Source organism: Lagenorhynchus albirostris, chromosome 15 (genome assembly GCF_949774975.1).
Source record: "Lagenorhynchus albirostris chromosome 15, mLagAlb1.1, whole genome shotgun sequence".
In the NCBI taxonomy this organism is placed as follows: Eukaryota; Metazoa; Chordata; class Mammalia; order Artiodactyla; family Delphinidae; genus Lagenorhynchus; species Lagenorhynchus albirostris.
The window spans coordinates 35,977,471-35,990,030 of NC_083109.1; the positions used below are offsets into that span (position 1 = coordinate 35,977,471).

Here is a 12,560-nt window from a genome sequence, read left to right on the forward strand (position 1 = left end):
GATAATAAAATATATTGAACCACTGAAAAAATAACAATGCTATTTTTTGAAGAAATGTCAGAGAACATAAACTGGCTCTTAGACATTAAATAGAGGGTAGCAGAAACAAAACACTCAAAGAAGGGTTGGAAGTAAAGTGTGGAAAGCTCCCAGAGAGTAGAGCAAACAAATAAAATGAAAAATTGGAGGGAGAATATATGAAAATGTAAAATTTGATCAAATAATATTCCAGAAGAAAGAGAACAGAAATTAGCATAGAGATTTTTTTTTTTTTTTTTTTTTTTTTTTTTTGCGGTACTCAGGCCTCTCACTGTTGTGGCCTCTGCCATTGCAGAGCACAGGCTCTGGATGCAGAGGCTCAGCGGCCATGGCTCACGGGCCCAGCCACTCCGGGGCATGTGGGATCTTCCCGGACCGGGGCACGAACCCGTGTCCCCTGCATCGGCAGGCGGACTCTCAACCACTGCACCACCAGGGAAGCCCAGAGATAATTTATGAAAATGTTCCAAATAGAAGAATAATAGCTTTCAGACTACAAGGGCTTCAAGAGTGTCCAGCACAGGGGATAAAAATAAACCTATACCAAAGCACATCATTGTGAAGTTTCCAGAAACTGGAACTTAATAAGATGCTAGAAATTTCCAAAGAGACAAAATAAAAAAACAGGCCACATATGTTTTTAGGATGATGAAATAGTAATTCTTCAAATCTCTTAACAGCCCACTAGAAGCTAAAAGACAATGAAGCAACTTTTCTCACAAAAATCTAAAAGAAAATTTTCTTAACCTACAATATTATACCCAGATAAACTAGCAATAAAGAATGCAAATGTCATAAAGCCATTTTTAGACGTACAAGGCTCAAAAAACTTAACACTCAGGAACCCTTTCTCAGGAAGCTACTGACAAATGTGCTCCCACTGAAATGAAAAGCTAACTATGAAGGAGGAAGATGCGGTTTACAAAAAATAAAAGAGATTCAACAAAGAATAGAATTTAAAAAAATGTTAATTGATTAATCTAAATTGGATTAGGTCATAAGACTTTAGGAAAGGCTTCATCAAGTAAATGAAACTGGGAGAACAGTTGTGCCTGAACATATTGCAAAGAGGTTTAGATAACTGTGTCTTCTTCCTGGAGAGACTTAAGCTGAAACATCTTTTCTTAGATGCCTGGAACATGAGGTCAAGCTGGAAAGTTCTGTTGGAAGTAGGTTTCAAGAAGTCAATTAATAAAAGGGGTCAGGACCTGAGAAAATGGGAGAACCAGTCCATAAACCTCTTTAGACTGTTCCATTCTGTTCTCCAGAGCTCCCTTTTCTGGACACAGATCCTCCTCTTCTTAATTGTTCCCAAGGCCTGGGACTTCCCTGGTGGTCCAGTGGTAAACAAACTTCCTTCCAATGCAGGGAACGTGGGTTTGATCCCTGATTGGGGAACTAAGATCCCATGTGCCACAGGGCAACTAAGTCCACACGCCACAACTACTGAGGTCGTGTGCCTCAACTAGAGAGGAGCCCCCGCACCACAATGAAGAGCCCATGCACTATAACAAAAGATCCCCCATGCCTCAATGAAGATCCCACGTGCTGCAATTAAGACCCGACACAGCCAAAAATATAAAAATAAATTAATTGTTCCCAAGGCCCGTAGGATGGTCCCAGGTTTAAAGAAGGCAAGGGAGTAGCTTGTTCCCCAGTATATATTCAAAGGCCTTGGCATGCACTTGTAAGCATGAAATGCATCCAGCTGTATGTCCCTGGATATACAGCAAGATTTAAAAGCATCCCTGGGAGGTCTCATTTTGTCACAACAAAATTTCAAATTTTTGTCTTCCTGACATTTTCAAGAGGACACAAGTGGAGCCTCAGTCATCATCTACCCCAGGGGAAGGAGAGAGGCAGAAGGAGGCAGAGGTACAGTTCCTGGCCATGGTATATGCGTACAGCTGCCTGACATTTGAGAGTTTCTCTGCAGCAAAGATATTGCTGAAGAATGACAAGCCATATAAATGGCCATTGGGGCCATCATTTTGTCATGCCACTTTCCTCTCGTGTCCCTTTGAAGATGGTTCCTCCCCATTGAAGTCAGATCTTTTCACATTTGATCACCAGCCTTCTTTTTTCAGTATACACTAGAACTTCTTTTGAACGAAAAAGCTTCATAGAGCAGTGTTTTCTCCATTCCTTGAGACTTATATTTTTCCTACTTTGGCTCTAAGTGGTTCAAATAATATAAATGCTTATAAAGATCTTTAGGTGTCTTTATATGAGTGGCATGTCCACTTGGAAGCATATCAATCTTTTATTAAGAAAATATAGAAGGGACTTTATTTTTAGCCTTTGTCAGCTGGTAGTATCCTTCTGAACTTAACTTTTCTTCCTGTTGTTTTTATTCCGGAAAATCATCACATTGCTTTTAATTGTGGTTTGATGTTTCATAATCTCATTCTAATATGGACATTTTGTTTTAATTTAGCTGGTAATCATCCAGAGTGTATTAAACCACTTGAATTCATAGAACTTTAGAGCTGAAAGAGACATAAGAGCCCATCTAGTTTTCTCATCCTATGGTTGAAGAGTTTGTCGCTGATCAATTACTGCTGGCAGGAATGGAAGCCGCATTTCTTGTACTGTTACTAAATTGACTGGTTTAGAAAAACAGTGTTTTCCCCATCTTAGTTCTTAAGGCTTTTCATTTTTCTATGTGCCTCAGTGGACCTGAAAAAAAATCTTAAGCAGTTTCGCAAAAACAGTGACGGGTTGGTGGAAAAGTACTGATGCATTTAAGTCAACAGCAACAACAGTATTCCAGCTGTAGGTTACATGCAACAAAGGAAAATCCTCTAAGGGTCTGTTTTCGTCCAAAAGCCTTTACTGGTCAGAACTATATTTTTAGGCTAATTCATTATGCCAAAAACATCTACATTTTTGCAAATGAACTCTTGACCCCTCAGCTGATGCCTTGCAACTTATAAACTTCCAACTCCTGATCTTTACATTTTCATTGGCTTTTCTTGACTTTGACATATCTCTGCCTAGTCATTTGATATATCAAAGTCTTGCACATTTGCTCCTTTAGTTAGCAAGGCAAGCTTTGGAGTTGAAAAGTTGCTCTGCCTACTTGCAGTCTACAATCATATTCTGAACTGTCCTCCAAACTCATATATTGTTCCTATTCAAAGTTAGGTAAATTCCTCAGCTGGGGATTTTTAAATTATTTGATATAATTAATTGTAAATAAAGCTTACAAACACTGATTCACCTAACTCTTGTTTTTACTAATTTTAATCTATGCTAAAAACTCTGTTAAAATCTTTGACTCCTAGGAAATAGTAAAGGTAGAGAAGGTAACCCAAAGATTATATTAATTGACCTATAGGACTTTAAGCAAGTTTATATTCAATTTAGCAATATTTTAATAGGTTTGGGGGGTAGGTTGCTGACACACATATATGTATGTATCAATATCCCATAGGCTTCTTTGAAATGGGTTTGTCATCATCCTGATTTTCTCATTAATGAATCAAATAAAACTTTGACACATGTTCTTTGGCATGTTGCAGAGCATAACTAAATTATAATATCCTGGTTTGAGAATAGCAAATATATAGCTTGCATACCCCCACTTTTCTGTCATTCATTCCATGACCGACATCAAAATTATTCACAAGCGTGGTTCAGAATCTTTCTCAACACACGTGCCCGGAAGGCACTAGAGACAATATAATGGAAATCCATGCTAAAATTAGAATTAATTTGTCATCCATGCCATATTGGCATATGTTTTGTTTTAATTGCTTTTAAAAGTTGCTGATCACACCAAGGGATATTTATTCCCAAGATACCAGACACAAACACAGCCTCCACCCGCACCATAAAGATGGTATGTCTTGGTCACACCATATTGTATTGCTGTCATTTGCATGCCTTTAGAAGGAGCATATACTTGTGAGTTTTCCTTGGGTACACTTTATTCCAGGAGTCACATTACTTTCTTTTGTTGGCCCCTAAAGCCACTTGCATTTATTGCCTGTCCTTTGAGGAACAGCTGTGGTTAGAAATTGTGATGTATGAAACTGTCATTTGCATAGGTTAAAAACACCAAATATTAATAATTTCATATGATTTGACCTAATCAGATAAAAGAATCAAAATTATGCCATCTTTAGTGATCTCCCAGTTTCAAAACCATTTATTTTCTCTTTTGAATCACTAATTGTCAAAGGTAAGTGCTGATTTTACAGCTACAGTGCACAGAGAATTGTGGTATATTCCAAGGATGACAAAGATAGAAACACACATCCTGCTCTGGAGGAGCGCATGCCTGCTGTTCAAGGGGTGAATGGTCTTATTTTCTATTAGATTATGAGCTCTTTGAAGGCATAGTCTGTGCTTTGCTCTGCTTTATTTTTCTGTGTATTCATCACATTGCAGGTGTTCAATAAATGTTTGTTAAGTGAGTGGAAGGTAAAGAGATGGGAGAAGGAAGGGAAAGAGGGAGGGAGGAATAGACACTCGTTTGAGAATAAGGTGACAAGATGGCGATAAATCAGAGTAAAATGATAATTGTCCACAATGCAGATGAAGGATCACCCCAAACCTCAAACAGAAGACTGAAAGTCACTTAACAACAAAGTAAATAAAATAACACCCATTTTTCTATTTTAAAAAGTGCCAGCTCTCGAGTGCCAAAGCATGGAAATACCCAGGACCTGGGACTCCAGTAACACTGATGCTCGAGAGGACGGGCCACCTGGCTTCTAAAGCTTAATTTAAGCATCTCAGATCTTCATCTTTTGTATACCTGCTCTATGATTTTCGTTCCTACCGATGAAAGGAACGAAAAGGAAGACGATGAAGAAATCAGATTTTTTTAAAAAATACTTTATCTCTAAATGTTTTATGCTCCAAAATATTGTTGAAAGCTATCTATTGAGATAACTTTGGCCCTAAGAGGCACTGACTTTGGTTTGTTTCCAAAAATTGAAACCAGTCTGAAAGAGTATATGCATTCCACCATAAATGAATTTCAAAAGAAGGTTTCAAAGGCAATAACCAAAGTGTTCTCATCAATGACAGCATGATTGGAACCATCACCTTGGTAGATGATGGTTATTTGGAGGTATAAACTATGGCATCTATAAGATTTTTCTTTTTGTAAGATACAGCTCCACTCATCAAAAGCCAATAACCAAATTTCTTTCTATTTATTTATTCCTGGAAAATATTAAAGGTGATTTAGCTATAATGTTTCCAGAATTATAGAACATACTCATCAGTTATTTTGAGAAGCTTATTGAATGTAAAAAGATTTACACTGTGGGTAAACAGTAGTGCTAGCTTTTCCATTTGCAGATGACACATCTCTTACCATTCAAGAATAAATAATGCTCAAATCAATGAAAATTAGAATTATTAGATATCGTGTTTTTACCTATGAGTTTGGCATAGGGGTGAAGAGAAGGCAAACCACTAGTGAAAGAGTAAATTGCTAGAACTTTAACAGAAAGCAAATTGGTTATGTGTAGTAAAAGCTTTAAAAATATGCATAGTCTTTGAACCAGCAATTCTATTTCTGGAAATTCATTCTCAGGAAATAATTAAAAGTTTGTACAGAGATTCAACTACCAGAGTATTCCATACAATGTCATTTATACTAGTGAAAAATGAGAGACAACTCCAAAGATAATGGAATATTACTTAATCATGTGATGGCTATATATTTTATAATATATAAAATGTAAATATTATATAATTATATGACAGTGTTCATAATATATTGTTCAGTTAATATAAACAAAAGTTTCTAAATCATATACAGATATATAGGATTGCAGTTTCATAAAAGAATTACACACACACATGCATACACACTTTTTTTTTTCTGGAAGCATATACAACAAGATTTTAATAGTAATTGTCTCTGAAGGAAGAGTTAGGCATGTTGAGAAAAGTTTTACTTTTCCTCTCTGTTCATCTTATTTCCTAATTTTTCTTCCATAAACATATACCACTTTTATATTAATACAAACTTTTTCAACAAGGAAAAAAACTTACTTCCCTCTAACATTTACTAGCAAGATCTTTACTGCTCACAAATGCACTGGTGATTGTGTTTGTTTTGTTTGTTTGTTTGTTTGTGGCTTTGATTGTTAAGGTTGAAGAGACAAACTGTGATGATGAACCAAAATCATGAAGATGGCCCTTTCTATGTACTACATAAAATTCACTTTAATAAAGAATTATCTCAGTATTTAGTAGTAGTCACCTCAGAAAGATTACAACAGAAGAAAAATTTTAAATACAATCTGAATAAACTAACTAAAGTGTGAGTCATATTTCTTTCATTTGAAGTAAAGTCATTCTAAATAAGAACTTTAAAGACCTTCCTTTTTATGAGCATTCAAATTTTTATTCCTCAGTATGGTCATCTTTATTTTCTGTTTTAGAGATAAAAAATCATTATTTGAAAACATTTTCACTTCAGTTTAAATAATAAAACCACTTGTGAATAACTCTTTTAATTATAAAAGTAACATATTTTCATGATAGAACATTGGGAAGTGCACTCCTAATTCTATCACCTAGAGATAAGCACTAATAACATTTTGCTGTCCATACGCAAAGTTGATAAGCATTCTTATATTTAAAAACAGGAGATCAGTGTTCAGGTATTTAACTCCTCTGAAAGTCTGTGATACTCATGTAACTACATTTTCCTCTATTATTTCTGGCATTTGGAGATAAATGTAGTGAAATAGCATGATCCTAGACTACTGTTTATCCATATTAAATTGCAATTGGGGCTACTGTCTTCCATCTTGGATGCTACAAGAGTTTTCTGGAAAAAAAAAAAGTTAAAGCAACATGACGCCAGAAACCCATGAAAATAATACATTCACATTCTTCTTAACTCTTCATTTCCTCCAGGACAGATATCAGTGGATGGATTTATGCGCTATCTGAGTGGAGAGGAAAATGGAGTCGTTCCACCTGAGAAACTGGATTTGAATGAAGATATGTCTCAGCCACTTACTCACTATTTCATTAATTCCTCACACAACACCTACCTCACAGGTATGAGTTCATAGTTCTTTGACAATTATTTTATCCAGTCTCACCAAATGTCACCAACCTCTGCTTACTGTTGTTCTGAAGTGGAGGCGTATTTCCTTTCACTTCCTGTGAAAAGCCTCTGAGAACTGGGGTTCCATGACCAGAGGCTCCACCCACAAGCAACAATATCATTTCTTCACATCTATTCCTAAGTTTTCATGTCATCTAAAATGTATTCATGTCTGGTATCTTCAGACCAATGGAATTTTTGCATAACTGAATTCTTTCTTCAATAGACTTCAAGCCACTTATAAAGCCACATAGTTCTCTGGACTGTTTTCATCTACAGAAAAGTTCTTCCCTAAATAACTTCCACTCAAGGCAAATTAATAATTTTGCTCAGGTGCACAGGGCTTTAGACATAAACAAATTTCTTTGTGAGTGACATCTTATATATACTTTGCTGCAAATATTATAATAAAGGAGTGTGTTTCCTAACTTGACCCTAAATTGAGCACTGCCATGGTTTTTAGTAGATTGTTAAATAGAAAAAAATATTAAAACATATATATAATATATATTATCTCAATATAGTTTAGAATAAAAATTTTAATAAATACCAATCTCAATAAACTAAAATGTTTTTATAATCAAAATACATTTCTTGCAGAATACTCTCTGATTACCAGCCTTAGAAAGACTTTGTAAAAAAAAAAAAAACCTACTGGTTAAAAAAAAAGGACTTTTCAAAACCTTATCACTTTCTTGCTTCATACAGTCCATCACCCAAATGAATATAAGATTGCCAGACCTTAAGACCCACAATGCAACCAAAGTCTGGGGTGTCATTTGGTATCTAAGTTATAGGTACTTGCCGTGCCTTGGGGGAGGTTTTGATGTGCTTATGGCTCGTTGCCTAGGGGTGTGTGGTTTGTGTGGCAGGATAGACCAGCAATGCCATGCACATAGTGGCAGGGAGGTCCAGGCACTAGGTATTCATGAGAGTGTTCAAGAGAATTTCACAGGGTTCAGCCATCTGGCAAATAAACAGTTCAGTCTTCTGAATTCCTTAAGGGGATCCATTTCTCTAGGCACAAATGTATATTGTGCTAGCATCGAATCCAGTGTTAGCCTGGTATCCCACACTTGGTGAAAAATAGCTTAGAATAGAAATGACTCTTGGACAGAGATAGCAATGTGGCCCCTGGACAGCTAGAATGAGCTATTTCAGAATGATTCCATATCATCTGAGACCATCTTGTCAGAATCATACACTCTGAGTTCTACAGGCAGTTGAACTGCAACTTGCATGTTCTTCATGAAAATCAGACTGTTCTTATGCTACTTGTGACCTGTTTTGTTTCAACTACATACCTACTAAGAGAGATTCATGCTATAAAACTAATTAGATTCGTGTCTGGCTCATCCTAAACCCTATTCTTGTCATCTCTTGCTGTATAACCAATCACACCAAAACACAGGGACATAAGACAGCCACCATTTTATTTTGACCATATTCTATATGTCAGGAATTCAGACAGGACACAGAGCAGATGGCTTGTTTCTGTTCCATGGTGTCTTGGGCTACAGCTGGGAAGTGAATGGCTGGGTTGACACAAAAGGCTTGGTTGTTGGAATCATCTGGAGGTTTCACCACCAACATGTCTGGACCTGGGCTAGTGACCCAACAGCTGGGCTCAGTTAAGACTGCTGACCTAATTGCCTAAAATTGGCCTCCCCATGTGGCTTGGGCTTCCTCACAGCATGGCAGCCCCAGGGTAGGTAGACTTCTTACATGGCAGCTTATAGCTGCAAAAACAAGTGTCCCAAAGAAACATGGAGGAAGCTTAATTGCCCTTTTTTGCACTTAGCCTCTGAAGTTCCATACTGTCCCTTCTTTCTTTATTTGTCAGAAATGTCACAAACCTACCCAGCTTCAAGGTTCTTTATTTGTCAGAAATGTCACAAACCTACCCAGCTTCAAGGTAAGGGACATAGACCACAGCTCTCAATGGGAGGAATGTCAGAATATTCTTAGCCGTGTTTTATTTTTTTTATAAATTTATTTATTTATTTGTTTGTCTTTATTTTTGGCTGCATTGGGTCTTTGTTGCGGTACACGGGCTCCTCATTGTCGTGGCTTCTCTTGTTGCAGAGCACAGGCTCTAGGAACGCAGGCTTCAGTAGTTGTGGCTTGCAGGCTCTAGAGCACAGGCTCAGTAGTTGTGGCACACAGGCTTAGTTGCTCCGCGGCATGTGGGATCTTCCTGGACCAGGGCTCGAACCCGTGTCCCTTGCATCGGCAGGCAGATTCTTAACCAATGCGCCACCAGGGAAGCCCCTTAACCTGTTTTAAAATTACTACAGGTTTCATAGCTTCAAGAAGAGAGTGTCCACTTAGCCCACTTTCTTGGATTCAGTTTCTTAGACTTATTACAAAAATTTTGCAGCTCCCACTCAAATTGCTAACCATTTGTAAAAGATTTTTTCCTTCCCAGAGGTCCTTAATCTTATTCGGTATCATTGATGTATCTGGCAGTCTGGTGAAGCCTATGGACCCTTCTAAGAATGTTAAACGTATAAAATAATGTACATAGAATTAAAGAGGAAAAACTTCCATTAAATATTTTGATCAAATATTGAAAAACAAATTTGGATAAAATTGTATATATTTTATTAACACAATTTTTAAAAATTGTATAAATAATACATGTGATATTTGCAACAATTGGAATATGATATGAAAATATCTGTGATTTCTACTGGTAACAAAGTCACTGTCCTGCTAGTACTACAGTGATCTGTGGCCTACATTCATAACTGAAGAGAATGTTAAATTGCACATAGTGATTTGAGTTAAAGATGTAATCTTTTTTCTCATCCAAGTTTGAGGAGGTCTATAGAACCTCAAGTAAAAGTCTAGATCTTTGACTTCATAGGATCCTAAGAAATATAACTTTAAAGACTTTGACACATGATTGAATCTTGCATTTATCTTGTACTTAGGACCCCAAAATGCTTAAAAATACTTAAACATATGTTCAGTTAAATTTTGGACATTGCATGTTGTTTTATCTATCTGGAAGTCACACTATGCAATAATTTTACCAATAGTCTTTTTTAAGTCCAAAAATGAATATATTTACATGTGTTAGTATCTGTATTATTTGCCATATAACAAATCAGGCAATGATACCAAAATGACTGAATGACAAGACTGACTGGGTATATATACGTTCTATTCTTTTTACCTTCTTCCAGAGTATGTTAATTTTTCCCTTTTTGCATATCATTATGGACAAAGTTTTCAGAGTTTACATAGGTTCACTCAACCACAGCCACTATTCTCCTTTTGATGTTCAAATCGTCTCAGCTTTGGTCAGTGGAAACATTTTTCAGGCTGGCTTCTCTCTCCTCTTGACATGACCCATTGATCTTTGAAAAATGTCCTTGTTTTCTGGCACATAAAGATCTTCCAGTCTCATCTTTCTGCACCACGCATGGAATCAGACTTTTCCCCCAATGATCCCTTGTTCCTTTTAGTGTGAAAAAATACGCATATGGGTAACAGCAATTTGAACCCTGTGCTATGGAATGTTGTTTCTGGACCATTTCAGTGAACAAATCAAGAAAAGATACATTTTTCTTCTTGTTAAGGCACAAGAATTCACATAAAGATTTCTACTCCTATCTTCCAATTTAAATTCTTGATTCTATAGCTGTGCTTTTTATATCAATCTTGATACCTAGCAAATTATACATAATCACTCATTTGCTTTACTGACAACACAATAATAGTTCCAAGAAAATTGTTCAATATCAACACAAACAATAGAACTACAAAATACTGTTCAATTTTTCTCAGCGGTTCTTTTTGTTTTTTAACTGCATTTTACTAAGGACTTTTAGTCCAATTAATTTCTTCCAGGGTCACTCATTTGCCCTCCCTCTGATTAACTTGGTCAGCACAAATATGGTAGAGAACTTGGCTCCATTGTGTCAGTTGGGTTTGGGGTGTTACCATATTAATGGCCAATAGTTTTCAGAAAGTAGAGCTTTCAGCTACTATAAAAGAGAACGGTCCACTCTACTTTTTGCTGAAGAAAGAACTCAAAGAGCTGTCTCCAAATTTCTGTACAACTAAACCAACTCTCTCCCCAATTTTTAAATTTCTAGTAGTATTTTAAAATTTCTTAAGTATTTCTAGTAATACTTAAAAGTATTCACAGCTTTTTAAGTATTCAATTTTTAAAGCTATATTACCTATGTTAGACTATGTTCTGATCTTTAAGGTTTTTTTTAAACTTATCTTCCTCATGTTTCTGAGACATATATTTTCATACCAGGGTTTGCATTATGTAAATCTCCATTCTTACAATATTACCTTGTCCCAATACCAGTCAAAATCTCTGCAGGGGAACTAAGGAGAATTCCATATAATTAATTTTAAAAATTACATATAAATTCTAATATAGGTTCTTGAGGTTTTGCCTAAAATCCTCTTCTAACAGGTAAAATTTGGTTTTACTTCATATGATATTATTAGTGTCCTTGTTTTAATTATAGAGAGTCAGAACTCTTATCTCTCAGAGACCTTTGGGTAAGCATCTAAAATATAGAAATTCAAACTTCCCAAAGCCTATTAAGAATGTTATAAAATAAAATTATAACCAAGGTATAACCCGATAAAATCCAGTTAAATGTTAAAATCAATACCTAGAAAATGAGTTAGATTTTATACTTTACAAGCAGTTCCAGAACAAGCAGAAATATTTTCTACAGAAACATTATTTCACGGAAGGGGTATGTGGTGGAAAAAGAAAAGTTTTCCTATTCAAATGAGTTTTTAAAACGCTAGATTCATACAAAGGTTGGCATCTACTGCAGTATGTTTCGAATATAGGGAAAAAAAGCTTACAGATTCACTCACACTAAGGTTATGATCAACCCTCCTCCCCTAGTCATGACCACGCTAGGTACTTTCTTGGAGCATTTTAAGAACAAGTATTCCTGAGAAATGCCAGTCTAAATTCAAATAAGGAGAACTTCATTATCTGGAATGTTTTCTTTTGAGCATTCAAAGGGACCATAAAGATTAAACATACAGTATAAAAACCAATCAATTTAGCAATGCGCTATTATTATTATGTCTATTTCTCTGCTCATTATTGCCCCTTTGTTGACTATCAAGACACTCAGAAGGAAAAATAAAATCCAATCACTGAGAGAAATACATGCACAGAATGAGTTGATGTTTAATTATGATGGTCATTTTCTAGGGTTTTGGATAGACTTGGCAGTACATCAGGTAGTGATTACGGTTTAAGTTATTGTTTTTCCTTGAGGAATCTACCCTTATGACTCAAAACAAGATTGTCTCAGGACTGAACAGTGTGCATTCATTTCAATTACACTTTTTCAGCTCTTCATAAATCTTTCCATACTCTAAACCATTTGGGAGATGATGGCTCCGTATACTCAGGAAAAGCAAAGTGACTTATCTC

General features: G+C 36.0%; 1 protein-coding gene across 7 annotated transcripts in view; it reads left to right on the plus strand.

Moving 5' to 3' along the window:
- Positions 1-12,560, plus strand: part of PLCB1 (phospholipase C beta 1) — a 753,511-nt gene that overhangs the window by 507,260 nt on the left and 233,691 nt on the right. For all 7 annotated transcript variants that reach the window (XM_060122834.1, XM_060122832.1, XM_060122831.1 and 4 more), the window contains exon 10: positions 6,931-7,077. In XM_060122834.1, the coding sequence (XP_059978817.1) occupies positions 6,931-7,077 (147 nt within the window). The remainder of the gene's footprint in view (positions 1-6,930; positions 7,078-12,560) is intronic.